At 48.1% G+C, this 21035-nt stretch overlaps 1 protein-coding gene across 4 annotated transcripts in view; it reads right to left on the bottom strand.

Moving 5' to 3' along the window:
- Nucleotides 1-21035, bottom strand: part of EVC2 (EvC ciliary complex subunit 2) — a 198472-nt gene that overhangs the window by 152231 nt on the left and 25206 nt on the right. For 3 of the 4 annotated variants that reach the window (XR_007517705.1, XM_049886523.1, XM_049886521.1), the window contains exons 6-7: nt 17422-17531; nt 14471-14524 (exon numbers count right to left, since the gene is read on the bottom strand). Coding sequence is in view for 3 of the 4 variants with exons in the window: in XM_049886523.1 (XP_049742480.1) it covers nt 14471-14524; nt 17422-17531 (164 nt within the window). In the remaining variant the exon portion in view is untranslated. The remainder of the gene's footprint in view (nt 1-14470; nt 14525-17421; nt 17532-21035) is intronic. The other variant, XM_049886522.1, reaches the window with a different exon arrangement.

The raw sequence follows: 21035 nt of genomic DNA on the forward strand, positions 1-21035 counted from the left end.
TCGGATATGATCAGCCAATCAGCTGTAAGGGGAGTTTCCTCAGGGATGTGGAAATGCATCCAACATATACATACATGGACATTCTGTCAAAGCTCACTTGCTTGCTCTGGATGCTGTCACTGGCTCATCCCCATCTGACCTCTGGGTTTTTGGACTGGAGCCAGCAGCTTGTCATCTGGCCTGCCAATTTTTGGATTCACCAGCTATGCGGCCCTGTGAGCCAGTAGCCTGCCGTCTGACCTGCCAGTTCCGAGTTTGTCAGCCCCTGCAGCCAGGAGCAGCCTCCAGCTGACGCCTGACCCGCGGACTTTGGAACTTGCCAGCCTCCACAACCTTGTAAGCCATTTCCTTGAGATAAATCCCTCAATCGGTAGAGAGACAGACAGACAGATAGATAGATATGCTTCACTAGTTTTGCTTCTCTAGAGAACCCAGCCTATGGCAGGTTGGAAACAGGAGCTTCAGTCTAGACATTTACTAGAATCTGAATCAAAGTGTACTTCTACATACAACTCGCCTGTGATGAACCAGCCTCCGTTTATAAAGGCGGTATCAGAGGCGGTAAGGGAACCACTTCTGCTTTCACATCCTCACACCTTCCCGATTCTAAATCCTGAATTCCAATTAGCACCAAAATAAAACGCAAGCTCCCCATTTGTGCTGGGAACATCCGTCTGAGCTCTGAGCCCAGAGCCTTGATTGCGTACCTACTGGGCAAGAAAAAAATCAATAAACTGGATAAATATGAAGGGCACTGCATGGAGATTATATTGAAATATTGATGGAAATGAGACCAAAGAAATCTGCCTCTAAAGAAAACAAAGGGGCCATAGATAAGAAATCTGTCTTCAGGGTTTGCTCTTTCAAAGACAGCAAAAACTTTCTTACAGCTTTAGGAAGAGGGATGGCAAAGTAAAAGGAATGATGGAGCTTTGATCACCTACAGTATGCCAGTCTAGGTACATGCAGCGCGTTGAATTTGTTTTTAAAAAGATATGTTGAAATCCTAACCCCCAGTGCCTGTGAACGTGACCTTATTTGGAAATAAGGTCTTTGCAAATGTGATCAAGTTAAGACGAGGTTATGCTGGACTGGGGTGGGCCCTAAACCCAATGACTGGTGTTCTTATAAGGAGAGGGAGATTTGGGGAAACACAGTCACACAGAAGAAGGAGGACCATGAGAAGACGGAGGTAGAGATGCGAGTGAGGCAGCTACAAGCCAAGGGATGCCAACGATTTCTGGCAACTACCCGCCACTGCTCTTCAACTTTCCTCCTCCATGTGGTCAGCCAAAGAGAGTAAGATCTTAAGACGTTGTTTTAGGGGAAGCAGGAGGCTCCATATAATCACCGCCATCACCATCACTGTTATCATCATCATCACCTTCATCACCACCATTCCCATCGTTATCATCACCATCATCCCCATCATTACCATCATCATCAATATTACCACCACCACCATCATCACCATCAGCAGCGGCATCACCATTACTGTAGCTAAGGTGTACTGAGCAGATCTTAAGGGCCAGAGACGGTCTCAAGTGCTTCACATGTATTAATACAATTAATTAATACAATGTGTTACTCCATTTAATGCTCACAACACTACTGTGAGGTTGACCAGTCACCATCGAGTTGACTCTGACTCATGTGTCCCCATCTGTGTGTGTCAGAGTAGAACTGTGCTCCATGGTCTTTTCAATGGCTGATTTTCCAGAAGCAGGTCACCAGGCCTCTCTTCTGAGGCACATCTAGGTGGACTCAAACCACCAATCTTTTGGTGAGCAGCCAAGTACGTTAACCATTTGCATCACCCAGGGACTTACTATGAGGTTGGCATTTGTTTTGATTCTTATTTTTTCAAATTATAAAGGCAAGGTACAGGTAAGTTAAATAAATTGCCCAAGGTCACAGAGCCAGCCAGTAAATAGTGGACCCAGGAGAGTCACACCCAACTGTCTGGCTTCAGAGCCTGGGCCAGTGGCCATCACAGCTCGGCCACCTCTCTAGGGTTCAGGCTCCAGTCTAGCCTTTTACCATGAGCCCTGTATTTGGGGCACCAGGGACTGGTGTCACTATTAACATTTTGATTCCCACTCTGAGCCATCAGCTCTCCCAGGAACCTTTTGGGGGTGAGTGCCTAGCAGGGCAGAATTTGAGAATTCCTGAGACTCTACCCAAAAGCCATCACAATCCCTTCAAAATTACCCTTAACCATCAACCTCTATTGAACTTTTACCACAGGCCAGGCCTTACTCTCTTTGGAATCTTTTAAACACTTCAAATTCAGAATTCTTATGTCCGCCTCCCAGGTGCAGAAACCAAGCTTTTCCACGATTCTGTTTGCTGACGTTCTCTATTGAAGTGGATACATCACACTGGGCTGCTGCCAGGTTTGACCTGTGTTTAGACACTGTGATAAGCTTTCCTGACAACCAGTTAGTTCACTGATTTGATGAGCCCTGCGCTGGGTGCTGGAAGGACGAGGAGGAACCAGACCCAGACTCTGCTCCAAGGAGCTCATGGCCTCTCAGAGGAAGGGGGAAGGTGGCAGTGGTAATACAGCGTGACAGTCTGATTGAGGCTGGGGAGCTGAGACTGGGAGAGGGAGGAGAGGTGGCCCCTAACCTAGCTCAAGGCCATTGCCGTCTAGTTGATTCCAACTCGTGGCAACCCCATGTGTTACAGAATAGAGCTGCTCCATAGGGTTTTCTTGGCTGTAATCTTTACTGACACAGGTGACCAGGTCTTTCTTCCAAGGTACTTCCGGGGGGGTTCAAGGCAACTTTCGGAGTAGTGGTCAAGTGAAAACCATCTGTACCACCTATGGTACCAAAGAAGATTTTCCAAGAAGTGACCCATGGGCAGAGCCCTGGTGGCACGGTGGTTAAGATCTATGGCAAGCTACGGCTGCTAACCAAAAGGTCAGCAGTTGGAATTCACCAGTCGCTCCTTCGAAACCCTCATAGTTCTCCTATGAGTCAGAATCGAGTCGACGGCAACAGGTTTTTTTTTTTTTTCTTTGGACCCACAGACCAAGGAAAAGGAGCCAGGCCAGGAGGAAGGTGAGTCAGGCAGAGGGACAGCATGAGCAAAGACCTGCAGGTGGCCCCAGGGCCTTGGAAAGCAGGTTAAGGATCTGTGATACTAGCCTAAGGGCAAACGGAATCACTGAAGCGTTTTAAGCCAGGAAGTAACAAGGTTGTTGTTAGTTGGCATCAAGTCGATTCCAACTCATGGTGGCCCATGTGTGCAGAGCAAGACTGTGCTCCATGGGGTTTTCAAAGCTGTGACCTTTTGGGAGCATATCACCAGGCCTGTCTTCCAAGTCTCCTCTGGGTGGGTTTGAATCACCAACCTTTCAGCTAGTAGTTGAGCGCTTAACCATTTGCACCACTCAGGGGCTAAGTAACATGGACAGATCAGTATTTTAAGAAGAAGGCTTTGGCTGCTGTGTGGACTTCAGCCTGGAGAAGGCAAACCAGATGTTACAGCCAAGGGAGAAATGATAAGGGCGAGAGGCAGACTGTAGGAAGTGGGAAAACATGCTGGTCAAGACCACAGACCTTGGCCCTAGTTGGGGGTTCAACGCCCAGCTCCTCCCCGGACCACACTGAGGGAGCCGGGGTCTTCACCTCTCTAAGCTACAGCTTCATCATCTGAAAAATGAAGATAAAAATAGTACCTGTCATTCCTCAATAAGTTAAAAATTACCTTATGATCCAGCAATCCCACAACTGGAACTAAAGTACACCCCAAGAATTGAAAACAGGTGGGCGTTCAAATAAAAACCTGTAAGTGAAATGTTCACAGCAGAGCCAAAAGTAGGAAACAACTCAAATATCCATCAATGGATGAATGGGTAAAAAAAAAATGTGGTCTAGCCATACAATGGAATAGTATTTAGTCATAAAAAGGAATTAAGTCCTACGAGCCTTGAATGAGCCTACTAGTACCACCACTACTACTACCACTGCTAACCTGGAAAATACCGTGCTGAGTGAAAGACAACAGACACAAAAGGCTGTCTACTTAGGACTCTATGGGGTCAGGAGAAACGAGAGACCCTCGCTGAGATGGACTGACACCATGGCCACAACAATGGACTCGAACTACCAACGATCACGAAGACAGCACGGGAGCAGCCAACATCAGTTCTGTTACACATAACGTCACCATGGGATGGAAACTAACAATTTATATGAAATACCCACAGTCAGCAAATTCACAGAGCTAGAAAGATTAGTGGTTGCCGGGGACTGAAGAAGAAGGGGCTGGGAAGTGACTGCGAATGGGTAAGGGTTTGTTTTGGTTTGTTTTTTAGGTAAGAGGGTGATGAAAACATTTTGGAACTGGACACTGGTGATAATTGCACAACACTGTGAATGTACTATGTCACTAACTAATGGTAAATGTTATTATGGATATTCTACCACACACACAAAATAGCGCCTGCTTCACTGGGTTGTAGCACACAGAAATCAGTCAGTAAATCGGAGCTGCTGCTACTACTACAATTACTACTACTACCACCACCACCGCTATCATCACCACCACTACTCCTACTAACGTTACTATTACTACTACTACTACTACCATCACCACCAGTATGACCACCACTACTCCCACAATTACTACTACTACCACCACCGCTACCACCACCATTACCACCAGTACTCCTACTACTGCTACAATTACTACTACCACCACCACCACCGCCACTACTACCACTACTACTCCTACTACTACCATTACTCCTACCACCACTACTCCTACTACCATTACGATTACTCCCACCACCACTGCTACTACTACCATTACTATTACTACCACTACTACTACCACAACCACTACTACTACCAGCACTACTACTACCACCACCATTCCTACTCCTACCAGTACTATTGCTACCATTACCACCCTCACTGCTACTCCTACTGCTACTATGACTATGGTCAGGCTAGAGGGAAGGGCCCTGGTCAGAGGAATATTTAGGGGTCAGAGTCAACAGGACATAGTGACTGAGCAGTGGTGTGGATGTCAGAGCGGACGAAGGACAGAGTGTCCCTGAGCGTCTTGCTTGGGAAGCTGGGTGCTGGTGGGACCCACGGCTGCGGTGAGAAGTACAGAAATCTAAGCAGCTTAGGGCACCAGAAACCAGTCCCAAGTTAACGATGCCCCTGAGAGTCCCCTAAGAATGGCACAGTCACATCCCACTGATGATCATTACAAGCACAGATGGCAATGAGCACATTTCCCTTACTAAAGAGGTGGCTAGTGGTCCCTGCTTCCCGCCCTCCAGAGCCCTCACTACGTTTCCTCTTGTCCCTGAAAGAGAATCGTCCGTCATTAAGACGCTTTAGTCACATAATAGCTGGCGGCAGGCTCCTTTCATGAGCTCTATCACCACATTTACGAAGGACGATGCTAGAACGAAAAGGCCTTTCAAAAGGAATGCTTTAAAAGCTTGGAAGCCAACATCAAGTGTCAAAAGCATGAAGAATGGTTTATACAGTTTGACTTCAATTATGTAAGAAATATATTTATTCACAGCCTTGTGGTAGGCAAGAAGCTAACATGTTAGCAATGGTTCTGTCAGGTGGCAGGAATACGAGGGTAAGGTTTTTTTATTCTTCCAGCTTCTGCAGTGTATGTGGGGGAAGGGGGAATGTGGAGGGGTTGTTTCCTCTAAATACTCATCATAGATAAAAACCAAATTCCACGTCCCACCCCCCCAAAACTGAAAATGTTTGCAGAAAAGGGAAGATGATGTAGAGTGATTTTCCTGGAAGAGATTTTAGGAGCAATTTAGTTCAAATCCTTTACTTTGAGCAAAATATCCAAGAACAAGGCAGTGACTTGTCCCACAGCCCCTGAGGGGCACCACCGAGAGCAGACTGACCCTTGGCCTCCCAGCCGACAATTTGGCCAAGAGCAAGAGCTCAGAGGGAATCACACACAGGTGGTGATGCTAGCTGCCTATACGGTCAGCTCCAACGCATGGCGACCCTACATACAACACAAAGAAACCTTGCCTGGTCCTGTGCCATCTTCACTCACATTCCGATTACTAATGGGTGTTTGCAACTGTTGCTTCTCATTTTGAGTCCTGCCACATCAGCAAATGAAGGTCCGGAAAGCTTGACTCCATCCGCGTCATTAAGGTTGACTTTACTTTGAGGAGGCAGCTCCTCCCCAGTCGTATCTTGAGTGCCTTCCAACCTGGGGGGCTCATCGGCCAGCATTATACTTGACAATGTTCTGCTGTGATCCATGGGGTTTTCACCGGCTGATTCTCAGCTTTGCTAACTTACTAGTCTATTGAATGAGGCTGGATCAGACAATCTATTAGGGCATTATTCTGTCCTGCAATGGTGTCTTCTAGCTGTGGCACCTTGGCCAGTTCCTGGAGTCTCTCTGGACCTGAGGTTTTTACTCTATAAAAGGAGGAAGAGGGACTAGGTACTATATTTTTATACAAATCACACGAGCCTTCTGTTTGTTTGCCGGCCATTCCCTCCCCTGTAAGGTATTTTCATGAGCGCCAGCGGTGCGTGTTATTTGCATAAAATTCAGAATTCTGTAAAGTCTCTTGCAAGACAAAAATTCCGTTCGGATGCCAACAATAGTGCAATAGGTGCCAACCAGGAGAATAATCTCAATAGAAAAATGACAAGGGCTTCACAGAGAGTCCAGAGCCAGAGATCCCAGCAGAGGGCACAACCAGTCCGCGAGGGGGAGCCGAGAACTGCAGTGCTAGGGAACCACAGTGAAGAAGCCAGACGGTGTTCTGAGAGATTTTATGAGCTTCTCGAGAATTCAAAAGGCAAGTAGGAAAAGAGCAGCCTGTGCAAAACCAGAGAGATGTGTAAGACAGGTAAACCCAATGGCACCAAGAAACAGTTGTGAGCTGCCATCGAGTCAGCTTCAACTCACGGCGACTCCATGAACAACAGAACAAAAACACCGCCCTGTCCTGCGTCGCCCTCACCATCGTCAGCAGGTTTGAGTCCACCGTTGCAGCTACTGAGCCAGTCCATCCCGCTGAGGGTCTCCCTCGCCCTCACTGGCCCTCTCCTTCACCAGACATGACGTCCTCCTTTACCAGCTGATCCCTACTGATGACACGGCCACAGCAAGCAGGTCGGATCTCCTGCGACCCACAGGGTTTGCACTGGCTAATTTTGGGGAGCACATCACCAGGCCTTCCTTCCTAGCAACACACAAGCCACCACAGTGTGACAGACTGACAGATGGGCGGTGGGGTCAACTTTCCTGACGGATCCTGAATACTAAACCGAAGGTCTTGGGCCTCATCCAGCAGGCAGTGGGAACCCCTCGAGAACACTGAGCAGGCAAGTTTGGGTTTTAAGGAAGATGGCCACCGCATGGACCAGGGGTGGAAGGGGCAAGACTGCTTCTGCACGGATTTCAGCCTTGGAAACCCTCAGGGGCACTTCTACTCTGCCTTACAGGGTCGCTTTGAGTTGGAATCGACTCAATAGCAGTGGGTTTGGGTTTGTTTTCTGGGTTTTTTTTGGGGGGGGTGGAATCTTTACTGGAGCCAATTGCCACATCTTTCTCCTGCAGAGCTACTGGTAGATTGGAACCCTGACCTTTCTGTTAGCAGCTGAGCACTTTAACCACTGGGTCACGAGGGCTCTGTTGTTGTTTTTAGGTGCCGTGGAGCCGGCTCCAACTCATAGTGATCTCATGTGCGACACAATGAAACACCGCCTGGTCCTACACCATCCTTACAATCATTGTATGGTTGAGCCCATTGTTGCAGGGACTGAGTCAATCCATCTCATTGAAGGTCTACTTTACTAACAATGATGTCCTTCTCCAGGGACTGATCCCTCCTGATAACATGTCCAAAGTACGTGAGATGAAGTCTCAAAGCAAGGATGGCAAGACTTCATCTCACGAACTTTGGACATGTTATCAGGAGGGACCAGTCCCTGGATAAGCCTCCTAAACCAAACAGAAAACCAAACCCATTGCCATCGAGTCGATTCCGACTCATAATGACCCTATAAGGCAGAGTAGACCTGCCCCATAGAGTTTCTAAGGAGCAGCTGGTGGATTCAAACTGCCGACCTTTTTTTGATTAGCAGCCTGAGCTCTTAACCACTGTACCACCAGGGCTCCAAAGGGCTCCTAACAGGGGCTAAAATCCAGCCCTCGCCCCAGTGCCAGGCCTTACACCCCTGGAGCTGCACCCCATTGGGGACCCCTTTTCTTGTTTCTCCTGAAGACAATGTACCGGCTATGGGCTATGGGCTATGGGCTATGGGCTATGGGCTATGGGCAGCCCCGAGGACCTGGGTACTGCTCGTCTCCATCCACATCAGAGGGCTGGGGACAAGGAGGGTCAGTTCATACAGGTCAGCTCCATGAAGGTCCTCTGTTGTGGCCACCTGCCACCTCCTCCACTGATCAGCAATCACCGTCACTGGTGACGATAAGAACAATCAAGGGACATTTACCTGCTAAGCACCATAGCAGTAACTTACTTCAAGGGCAAGGTAACCAATAAGCAAGGTACGCACCACCCTAATTGTGTTTACTTGCTAACCTGCAGTGCACCATTTCACAGATGTGATAAAAAACAAGTGAAATGGTGCACTACAGATCAGTAAGTAAACAAAAGTAAGCCTGCGCATACCTTGCTTATTGGGTAACCCGTCCCTGGCAGTGAGGCACATGGGGACACAGGGATGTATCAGATGTGACCCCACCAGCAAAGAGCCCACAGACCAGTGAGGACATTTGTTTTACTGTGTACCTGACTCCCCACTACACGGTCAGCTTGCTCCAGGCTTTATTTCCGTCTCTTCTGCTCCGGGGCTCCAGCTCACTGGGCAGCAGTGTGGTCCACTGCTTAACAGCACGTGCTCTGGAGCCAAACTGCCTGGGTTCAAGTCCTGGCTCCACCACTTGCTAGCTGTGCGGAGTTCCCACACGAGGCCTGAGACTGCTACCCCTAGAAAGGGCTGCTGGCAAGATTGGCCCCTGGCTGATATCTAGAACTTTGATTTGGGGAAGGTTCCCACTATTTCAGGTCCCTGGGTGGCCAAAAATGGTTTGCACTCAGCTACTCACCTAAAGACTGGCAGTCGAACTCATCCAGCAGCACTACAGAAGAAAGGCCTAGCAATTTGCTTCCATGAAAATTACAGGTCTCACAAGTCTGTCAGGTTGTTGTACTGTAGGGTTACCCATGGCAGACAGGTTTCAGCTGAGCTTTCAGACTAAGACACACTAGGAAGAAGAACCCATCAGGCTACTTCTGAAAAGATTTAGCCACTGAAAACCTTATGAATAAAAGCGGAACATTGTCTGATATAGTGCTGGAAGATGAGCCCCTCAGGTTGGAAGGCAGTCAAAAAGCAACTGGAGAAGAGCTGCCTCCTCAAAGTGGAGTTGACCTTAATGATGTGGGTGGAGTCAAGCTTTCTGGACTTTCATTTGCTGATGTGGCAGGACTCAAAATGAGAAGAGCTGCAAACTGCAAACACTAACAATCTGAACATAGAACGTATGAAGTATGAATCTAAGAAAATTGAAAACCATCAAAAAAGAAATGGAATGCAAAAGCATTGATATCCTAGGCATTAATGAGCTCAAATGGACTGGTATTGGCTATTTGGATTCAGACAACAATATGGTTTACTATGCCAGGAATGATGACTCAAAGAATAATGGCACCGCATTCATCATCAAAAAGAACATTTCAAGATCTATCCTGAAGTACATCGCTGTTAATGACAGGATAATATCTATGGGAGGAATGGTCTTCCCAAGGAAGACCAGTTACTATGACTATTATTCAAATTTACACACCAACCACTAAGGCCAAAGATTAAGAAATTGAAGATTTTTACCAACTTCCACAGTCTGAAATGGATCAAACATGCAATAAGGATGCATTGATAATTACTGGTAATTGGAACGTGAAAGTTGGAAACAACACAAAGTTGAAAAATACAGCTCTGGTGATACACAGCACGGTGGAATTGTGCAAGACCAAAGACCTATTCGTTGGAAATACCTTTATTCAACAACATAAACAGTGACCATACACGTGGACCTCGCCAGATGGAATACACGGGGATCAAATCGACTACCTCTGGGGAAGAGATGATGGAAAAGCTCAATATCATCAGTCAGAACAAAGCCAGGGGCTGACTGCAGAATGGATCATCAATTGCTCATATGCAAGTTGAAGTTGAAGCTGAAGCAAATTAGAACAAGTCTATGACAGTCAAAGTACGACCTTGAGTATATTCTACCTGAATTTAGAGACCATCTCAAGAACAGATTCGAAGTGTTGAAAACTAATGATCAAAAACCAGAGGAACTGTGGAATGATACCAAGGACATCATACATGAAGAAAGCAATAGGTCATCAAAAAGACAGGAAAGAAAGAAAAGACCAAAATGGATGTCAGAAGACACTTTGAAACTTGCTCTTGAACATTGAGTAGCTAAAGCAAAAGGTAGAAATGATGTAGTAAAAGAGCAGAACAAAAAAATTTCAAAGGGTGGCTCGAGAAGATAAAGTATTATAACAACATGCGCAAACACCTGGAGATAGAAAACCAAAAGGGAAGAACATGCTTGGCATTTCTTAAGCTGAAAGAACTGAAGAAAGAATTCAAGCCTCGACTTGCAATACTGAAGCATTCTATAGAGAAAATATTAAACTACACAGGAAGCATCAAAAGAAGATGGAAGCAATACAGAGTCACTATACTAAAAAGAACTGGTTGACGCCCTGACAGGGAACACAAGAGAGAGTCCCTGATGGGCCGGGAGAAAAATGGGGTGCAGAACTCAAATTCTAGTAAAAAGGCCAGACTTGATGGTCTGACCGAGACTGGAGGGACCCCAGAAGACATGGCCCCTAGACTCTCTGTTAGCCCAGAACTAAACCATTCCCGAAGCCAACTCTTCAAAGATTAGACTGGATTCTAAGACAGAAAATGATACTGGTGAGGAGTGTACTTCTTGGCTCAAGTAGACCCATGAGACTATGTGGGGAGCTCCTGCCCAGAGGCGAGATGAGAAGGCAGAAGGGGACAGGAGCTGGTTAAATGGACATGGGAGATACAGGGTGGAGAGGAGGCGTGTGCTGTCACATTGTAGGGAGAGCAACTAGGGCCACATAACAATGTGTGTATAAGTTTTTGTATGAGAAACTGATTTGAATTGTAAACTTTCACTTAAAGCACAATTTAAAAAAAAGAATTCGTCGATATTCAACCGTTTCAGGAGGTAGCATGTGATCAGGAACTGATGGTACTAAAGGAAGAGGTCCAACCCATCCAGTGCTTGGTAAAGCAGAGGGTCAGAAAAAAAGAGGACGACCCTCAACGAAATGGATTGACACAGTGGCTGCAACAATGGACTCAAGCATAACAATAATTGTGAGGATGGCGCAGGACCCGGCAGTGTTTCATTATTTTGTACACAGGGTTGCAATGAGTCAGAACTGACTCGATGACTCCTAACAACAACAACAAAGATTATGGCCAAGGTAACCCTATGGGGCAGTTCTACTCTGTACCACATGGGGTCACCATGAGTCAGAATCAACTTCACAACAACAGGTTTGGTTTGTTGTTCCCCACCCAACCCCCCGCCCCACCATTTCTTGATGAGTGGCTCACCAGGCTAAACTGTCGTGCACACTATGTGGTTTACGCCGAACAGCTGCTCTTCTGGGAGTTTGGAACCTTGCCACGTGCCAGGCAGGAGATGCCTACGTGACCAGCCCCCAGTGAAGACGCTGAGCACTGAGTCTCTAACGTGCATCCCTGGTAGACAATCTCACTTGTGTTGTCACAGTCACTGTTGGGGGAGTTCAGCGAGTCCTGTGTGATTCCACAGGGAGAGAACTCTTGGACACTTAGGCCTGGGTTCCCCAGACCCGGCCGCACGTGCCCCTTCCCTGTGCTGGTCTTGCTCTATCCTGTCACTGTAAGAAATCACAGCCATGAGTACAACTGTGTGCTGAGTCCTGGGAGTCCTCCTAGAGAATCACCGGACCTCAGCATGGGTCGGGGGCCCCTGACACACTAGCCATCTGTCTTAGTTAGTTAGTGCTGCTATAACAGAAATACCACAAGTGGGTGGCCTCAACAAACAGAAATATATTTTCTTGCAGTTCGGGAGACAAATTCAGGGAACCTGCTATAGGGGAAGGAACCCTGGTGGTGCAGTGGTTAAGCGCTTGGCTACTAAATGAAAGGTCAGCAATTTGAACCCACCAGTTGTTCCAAAGGAGAAAGATGCAGCAGTTTGCTTCCGCAAAGACTACAGCCTTGATGTGGGGACCACGGTCAAGAGAAACATCTAGCTCAATTGGCATAATACAGTTTAAAAAGAATATGTTCTACGTTCTACTTTGGTGAATAGCGTCTGGGGTCTTAAAAGCCTGTGAGCAGCCATCTAGGATACTCCACTGGTCTCACCCCTTTGGGAGCAAGGGAGAATGAAGAAAACTAAAGATACAAGGGAAAAATTAGTCCAAAGGACTAATGGATCACATCTACCACGGCCTCCACCAGACTGAGTCCAATAAAACTAGATGGTGCCCGGCTACCACCACTGACTGCTCTGACCGGGATCACAGTAGAAGGTCCTGGACAGAGCTGGAGAAAAATGTAGAAGAAAATTCTAACTCAAAAAGAAAAACCAAACTTGCTGGCCGGACAGACCGGAGAAACCCTGAGAGTATGGACCCAGACACCCTTTCAGCTCAGTAATAAAGTCACTTTTGAGTTTCACCTTTCAGCCAAAGATTAGACAGGCCCATAAAACAAAACCAGACTAAAGGGGCACGCCAGCTCAGGGGCAAGGACTAGAAGGCAGCAGGGGACCAGAAAGCTGGTAATAGGGAACCCAAGGTCAAGAAGGGAGAGTGCTGACATGTCATGGGGTAGTTAACCAATGTCATAAAACAGTATGTGTACTAACTGTTTAATGAGAAGCTAGTTTGTTCTGTAAACCTTCATCTAAAGTACAATAATAATAAAAAAAAAAATTATAGCCTTTGGAAATCCTATGGGGCAGTTCTACCCTGTCCTACAGGGTCGCTGCGAATCAACTCGACACCAATGCGTTCTTGGGCTCTAGGGGAAGGCTCTCCCTGAGGGCTCTGGGAGAAGATCCTCGCGTCAGTTTCACAAGTGTTCTGTGCGTTCCTTGGTTCCTTGGGGATCTCCACGTGGCATCCATCTTTCCCTCATTTGTGCTTGCTTCTCTCTGTGTCTAACCTGCTCTTTTTATGCCTCAAAAATCATCAGGTTTAAGACACACCCCACACTGACATGGCCTCATTCACATAACAAAGAAAATGCTATTCCAAAATGGAATTACATCTGCAGGTATAGGGGTTAGGATTCCAATACACAGTTTTAGGGGATACAATTCAATTCCTAATATGATGTGACCTTGGGCAAGTTACTTGACCTGGCTGTGCCTCAGTTTCCCCATCTGTGAGATGGAAGTCACTTAAAAATAGAATCTATCTCACAAGATTGTGGTGAAGATGAAATGATTTGGCACATGTAAATTCTGTAGAAAGCCTATCACGTTGTTGTTGTTGTGGTTGTTGGTTGTGGTGAGTCAGCTTCATCTCACAAGCACCTTACGTGTATAAAGAAAGAAATGTTGCCCAGCCCTGCAGCACCGTCACGACTGTTGCGTGAGAAACGTGCACTGTTGCTACACAGTGAACAAACACGTGATGACTACGTGAACGAGTGAGTGAGAGCACGAGTGTGAAGGATCAAACTGATGAACAAAAACCTGAAAGATTAGTGGCGAACAGCAGAGAGCCCTCCAGGACCCCACGCTCTGTAAAGATCCATGAAAACAAAGCCTCACCACCAGCTGGACCAGGCGGGGCACACCAGGGGCAGGTAGGAACACAGGGGAATAGGTGGAACCTCAGCCTGTCCAGGCAGTAGCCTGATCCATCTTGCCCAGACGGAAGGGTCATCAGGGATACCAACCAACCAACCAACCAGGTGCTGCCCAGTTGACACCGACTCACGGTGACCTCCTGTGTGTCAGAGTAGAACTGCACTCCATGGGGTTTTCAATGGCTGATTTTTTGAAAGTGTATTGCCAGACCTTTCTTCCGAGGTGCATCTGGGTGTACTCGAACCTCCAACTTTTCAGCTGGCAGCCAAGTGGGTTAACAGTTTGCACCCCCCAGGGGCTCCACTGGGGTACAGAGGATGGTAAGCTAGCTATACCTCCTCAAGCCACACTGGGGACATGCTGGAGATGTGAAAGACAGCATGAAGTCCACAGCCTCACCATTCGTCTGTGGTGCCAAGGCTAGCTACAGGCCCTCCCCTTGGCTCTGAGGACAAGCAAGAGGCCAGCACACCGCAGGCACAAAAGACACATTTGCATAACGATGGTGTGCAAGTCCTGTCTTTTCTCTTACCGTTACCTTTTCTTCTGCTGTGATGGCGAAAAGGGCTTTAAGCTGTGTTCTGTTCTAGAAAAAAGAAGAGGAAATGCTTTGGTCGACAGTTTTTGGATCTCCGATACAGCAGAATACATGTGGTAATATTTCCAACCCACCGTGTCTGTAGCTGCAACAGGCCCTGGAGCTGTAGGTGGGGGGTGGGGATTTGCACAGGTCTTACAACCCCTTTGGGGGAAAGATCGATGGAATCAGGACCCCTCTTTCTCTACTGAAGGCACATGTGGCATCCAAACACCAGTTTCCCAAATAACCAAGGAAATTATTTGCAGTATGGCCGTGTGGTGAAACACTTGGGGCTGGAGTTAGTACAGGCTTGAGTGCTGACCTCAAAGATGCCCAGGTGTGCGCCCTGCAGCTGGTTCCTGGAACTCTCTGAGCATCGGCTTCCATCAAGTAAGGTGGAAAAAGCTGCTGGGCTCTGTCGGGACTAGGTGGGTTCCCCTTTCATTCTAATGCACCCCTTGCCCCCAAATGCCAGCTCCCTATGGGTCTATCTTAATGCCTCCTCACACTCTGCCACTGAGAACGTATGTTGTTGTTAGTTGCCATCCAGTTGGCTCCAAATTCATGGCGACCCCATGTACAACAGATCAAAACACTGCCCAGTCCTGCGGCATCCTCACGATCATTGGCGTGCTCAAACCCATTGTTGCGACCACTGTCTATTCCGTGTGCCTTCCAACCTAGGGGGCTCGACTTCCAGCACTGTATCAGACAATGTTCTCTTGTGATCCATAGGGTTTTCACCCACTAATTTTGGGAAACAAGTCATCAGGCCTTTTCTCCTAGTCTGTCTTAGTCTGGAAGCTCCAGTGAAACCTGTCCACCATGGGTGACCCCGCTGGTATTTGGAATAGCAGTGTCACAGCTTCCAGCATCACAGCAACACCCAAGCCACCAAACCATGACAAACTGACAGACAGGTGGGGAAACAAATATTTACTGAGCACCTGGTGGCGCAGTAGTTAAGAGCCATGGCTGCTAACCAAAATGTTGGCAGTTCGAATCCACCAGCCATTCCTTGGAAACCCAATGGGGCAGTTCTATTTTGTCCTATAGGGTCACAATGAGTTGGAATCGACTTGATGACAACAGGTTTGGCCTTTTGGTTTTGATATGTGTCAGCCTCTATTTTTGGCACTGGGGACACGGCTGTGAATATGACAGATGAGGTCTCTTGTCACGTGGAGCTGACAATCCAGTGGCAGCAGTGTGGGGAGGAGGCTGGGGGTAGAAGAGTCAGTATCGTACACAAACCAAGAATCGGATTAATAGACAGGGCGACGTCTGGGTGTGACGGGGCTGGGAAGGTCATACTGGAGTGAGCCAGGGAGCCGCGCCCCATGCCCAAGTCCACCCACCCAGGGCTTGCACTTCCCATGGTGCCCCCTGGGTGCGTCAGAGCTTCGTCAGAGCTCGCAGAGTCCTGATACTCCTATGTGAGGAGATGGAGGTTTCTGGTTTCATTTTGGCTTTCGAGTGCAAACTATTGCCCTATCTTAACTTTTTATTTTAACTTACTTGGTGTTATGGATTTAACTGTGTCCCCAGAAAAGAAATGTTAAAGTCCTACCTCCTCAACAGGTGAATGTGACCCTGTTTGGAGAAATAAGGTCTTTCTTTGAAGATACTATCAGTTACCCAGGTCACAGAGGAGTAGAGTGGCTCCTTATCCGTTCCCAGTGGTGTCTTAGAGGACAGGCATGAGACGGTCACACCCGGGGGTGACACCACATGAGGCCACATCCACAAGCAGCAGAGGAACACCAAGGAACACCAGAAGCTGGGACAGGAGCATGGGACGGTGCCTCACTCAAATCCTCAAAAGGAATCAACATGGCCGACACCCTGACTTGACTTCCAGCCTCCAGAATTGGGAGACGATAGATTTCTTTTCTTTAAAGCCATCTGTTGCTGTTGCTGTCAGATGCCACCAAGTTGGTACTGACTCACAGGGACCCCACGTACAACAGAAGAAAACACTGCCTGGTCCTGTACTATCCTCATAGTCATCGCTACGTTTGGGCCCATCGTTGAGCCACTGTGTCAATCCATCTTGTTGAGGGTTTTCCTCTTTTTCACTGACCGTCTACTTTACCAGGCATGATGTCCTTCTCCAGGGACTGGTCCCTCCTGATAACATGTCCAAGTTGTCTTTATAATAACCCTGCGTGAGGCCCAGAAGGGGCAAGTAACTTTCTCAAGGTCCCAAGGAGAGTTACTCACAGAGACAGGTTTGTGGCAACGTGTGTCAGAGCCCAGAGCCCACGACACCACGGAATGAATCAATCAAGGGATGAACTAACAGATAGTATAGAATTCTCACCTTTCATACAGAAGACCTGGGTCAATTCCTGGCCAGCACACCTCATACACAGCCACTACCTGTCTGTCTGTGATGCTGAACGTGTTTCAGCGGAGCTTCCTGACTAAGACGGACCAGGAAGTAGGGCCTGGTGATCTACTTTTGAAAATCAGCCAAAGAAAACCCTGTGGATGACAATGGTCCAATCCACAACCAATCATGGGGATGGCGCAGGACCAGGCACTGTTTCATTCAGTTTTGCAAGGGTTACCGTGAGTTGGAAGGAGCCATGGTGGCACAATGGTTAAGCACTAGGCTGCTAATCAGAAGATTGGAGGTTCAAACCCACCAGCGGCTCCATGGGAGAAAGACCTGGCAATCTGCTCCAGTAAAGATTACAGCCTTGGAAACCCTATGGGACAGTTCTCTGTCCTTTAGGGTCACTAGGAGTCAAAATCGACTCAACATGGCACCCAACAACCATGAGTCGGGGTGCCTCGACAACAGCTAACAACAACAGCAATATTGTGCCCTGGGTGCCAATGTCTCTAAATCTCCCTCACACTATGACGGCACAGAGGTAGAAGGGACGGGGCAGTACCTGTGACGAGCTGTGGAACGTGAGCTGGGCCGGGAGCAGCAGGGTCTCCCCGTCCCTGACATGTCGGGCCACGAGCGAGGCTATGTAGCTGACAGCAAAGGCATCTCCAGCTGCTCAGAGAGAAGACACACGGGGTGAGAAGAGGCTTTCCCCACGCAGCTACCCACCACCCCCAGGCCCAGCCACACAGCTTGCTTTCAGGGTTCAAAAGGAGGCCGCCCTCACCTCCCAAAGTCTGCCGTCAGGGAGTCCTTCCCATCCGACACGCTGTTAACAGGGAGAATTCTGAGTAGTAAACAGGAGAAGAATCAACTAGGCTACTCAGCTCCTGGGCTCCCTCTTTTTTCCCATTAAAACGGGGTGTCGGGGAGCACAGGAGCTCCACTCTGCTCTTGCTTGCCAGAGTCCTACCTGGGCACCCCCATGCACACCCCCACCCAGCACTGCGTGGGACTGGGTGTGTTATGGGTTGACTCGTGTCCACCAAAACTATGTGTTGGAATCCTAGCCCCTACACCTGTGGGTGTAATCCCATTTGAGAACTGGGTTTTCTCTGTCACACTAATGAGGCCTTACCAGTGTCGGGTGTGTCTTAAACCTAATCACTTTTCAGATACCAAAGGAGCAGATCAGGCAGAAAGAGAAACAAGACAAATGGGGAAAGACAGCTGCCACTTGGAGATCTCCAAGGAAACAAGGGACACCAGGGCCACAGAAGTTGAGACAAGGACCATCCCCCAGAGAGGACAGAGGAAAAGACTTCCCCTCAAGCCGGTGCCCTGAATTCAGACTTCTAGTCTCCTAAACTGTGAGAAAATCCATTTCTGCTCATTAAAACCACCTGCTTATGCTATTTCTGTTACCAAAAAAGAAAAACCAAACCCATTGCCATTGAGTTGATTCCAACTCACAGAGACCCTGTAACTCAGAGGCAGAACTGCCCCACAGAGTTTCCAAGGAGCAGCTGGTGGATTCGAACTGCCAACCTTTTCTTGTTAGCAGTCCACCTCTTAACCACTGCACCACCAGGGCTCCATTTCCGTTACAGCAGCACTAATCTGGGATTCACTGAGCTCACACACTGGAAATCCACAACCTGTTAGTCTCGTTCAGGATTCAGGTGGGATCTACTATTCCCAGCACCACAGCCTGCCCTCCACAGACTCCTTCCCCGATCCTCAGGCCTTGGGTGGGTGTGATAGTAGCTGCTGCCACAGGGTTGCCATAAGTTAGAATCAACTGGACGGCAAGGGGCTTGGTTTTGGTTTTTTCTAACACCCCCAGGCAGCTGGGTTCTGTGAGCACTAGGGGGCACCGGCAAGGTCCCCTTCACCCTGGCATGGGGAGGCAGCAAGAGGCTGGGGCCAAGAAAGGAGGTGGAAAAGGCACCCATGGGTTCCTGCACCCTGTCCACCCACAGAGTCCCAACCTCGTGGCCTCTAGTTATCTCCAGGTAGCTTAATTACACCCTTCCCTGGGAGCCAGGGGACAGGGTTTCTGGATCAAAGCACTCTCCCAGCAAGAAGTCAAGATCCAACATGCCTGCCCCGTCCGCTCCTGAGAGGTGGAGCCCAGTTGCTGGGGAGAGGCCGCACTCAGTTAAACCCCAAGGTAAGTTAACAGGCCCTGGTGGCACGTGGTTAAGTGTTCGCCTGCTAACCAAAATGTCAGCAGTTTGAGCCCGCCAGCCACTCCTTGTAAATCCTATGGAGCAGTTCTACTCTGTCCTATAGAGCTGGTATGAGTCGGAATCAACTCAACAGCAATGGGTTTGGTTTTGGGTTTGGGAGTCCTGGATGGGAAAGAGAGGAACCTGAAACAAGACCTGGGGGGGGCAAGTGGCCCCCACTGTGGTATTTCGATTTGGGAGGAGGCAGCGATGTCTCAACTCCACTTCCTGGAACCCCCGAGGGAGTGTGGCCCTGCCAACACCTTGATTCAGCCCAGGGGTACCGAGAGGGCTTCTGGGCTCCAGAACTGTGAGACAAGACATTTCCATTTGTTTTAAGCCTCCCCAGTCTGTGCTAATCTGTTAGCCCAGACACAGGAAACTGAGACATTAAGGTATGACTTACCTAGCACAAAATTCACCTCCGTTAAGTGTACAATTCAGGGAATTTTAGTCTATTTACAACGTCGTGCTACCATCACCACAATTTAATGTCCATCACCCTAAAAAGAAATCTTGTAACCAGTAACAGTCATTCCTCAGTCCTCGCCCACCCCTAAAACCAAAAAAAACCACAACAAATCAGCTGCCATCAAGTCAGTTCACACTCATAGTAACCCCACGTGTGTCAGAGTACTGTGCTCCATACGGTTTTCTGTGGCTGATTTTATGGGAAGTAGATCACCAGGCCTTTTTTCCGAGGTACTTCTGGGTAGACTCGAACCTCCAACCTTTTTGTTAGCAGCCGAGCGTGTTAACAGTTTACACCACCCAGGGTCTCTCCCTGGGTCCAAAACCAAAACCCAACCCGCCATGGAGCTGACTCTGACTTGTGGAGACCCCATGTGTGTTACAGGAGAACTGGTTGATTTTTCAAAAGTTGATTGTCGCCAGGCCTTTCTTCTGAGGTGCCTCTGGGTGGACGTGAATCGCCAACCTTTCAGTTAGCAGCCAAGTGCACTTTGGACATTTAACATAAATAGAAGGAGCCCTAGTGGTGCAATGGTTAGGCGCTCGGCTGCTAACTGAAAGGTCGGCAGTTCAAACCTTCCCAGTAGCTCTGCCAGAGAAACGACCCGGCAATCCGCTCCCATAAAGATCACAGCTTGGGAAGCTCAGTGGGGCAGTTCTACTCTGTCCTATAGGGTCACGAAGAGTCAGAACCGACTGGACACCACAAAACAACGACAATGGTGAATGGAACCATACAGAATGTGGTCTTTCATGCCTGGCTTCTGCCACTGAACGTAACGTGTTTTGATTCCCCCACGTTGTAACCTGTACCGGCACTTTATTCCTTCTCATTGCTGAACTGAGCACATTTTGTTTTTGTGAGACTCTTCCGTGTTCCCTTAACTCCGGGGACTTTGTAAAAGGTGAGGCATGGGAGAAACCTGGTGTTAACTAACTCAGCTTCTGAGACAAAGCAGCTACCCCTTTTCCGCTGCTGAAGGCACCACCATTCCTAGAACTCCACAACATGACCAACGTAATTAATATCACTGAATTATACGTGCAAAAAATGTTGAAATGGCAAATGCTTTCTTACATATAACTTATTTTTAAAGGTTACGTAGAGATATGAGCCTGGGTGGTGCTAGCCGCTCACACTCAACTACAAACCTAAGTGGCTTACACTCGACTACAAACCTAAAAGGTTGGCGGTTCAAACCTACCCAGTGGCTCTGCGGAAGAAAGGCCTGGAGAACTGCTTCCATAAAGATTAAAAACCAAAAACCCACTGTTGATTCCGACTCTTAGTGACCCCATGAGGTTTCCAAGGCTGTAAAACTCTACGGAAGCAGAATGCCACATCCTTCTCCCTTAAGCCACTGGTGGTTTTGAACCTCCAACCTTTCAGTTAGTAAACAGTTGCTTTAACCACTGTACCACCAGGGCTCCATAAAGATTACAGCTAAGAAAATCCTATGGAGTGCTTCTATTT

This window comes from Elephas maximus, chromosome 5 (genome assembly GCF_024166365.1).
Source record: "Elephas maximus indicus isolate mEleMax1 chromosome 5, mEleMax1 primary haplotype, whole genome shotgun sequence".
Taxonomy (NCBI): domain Eukaryota; kingdom Metazoa; phylum Chordata; class Mammalia; order Proboscidea; family Elephantidae; genus Elephas; species Elephas maximus.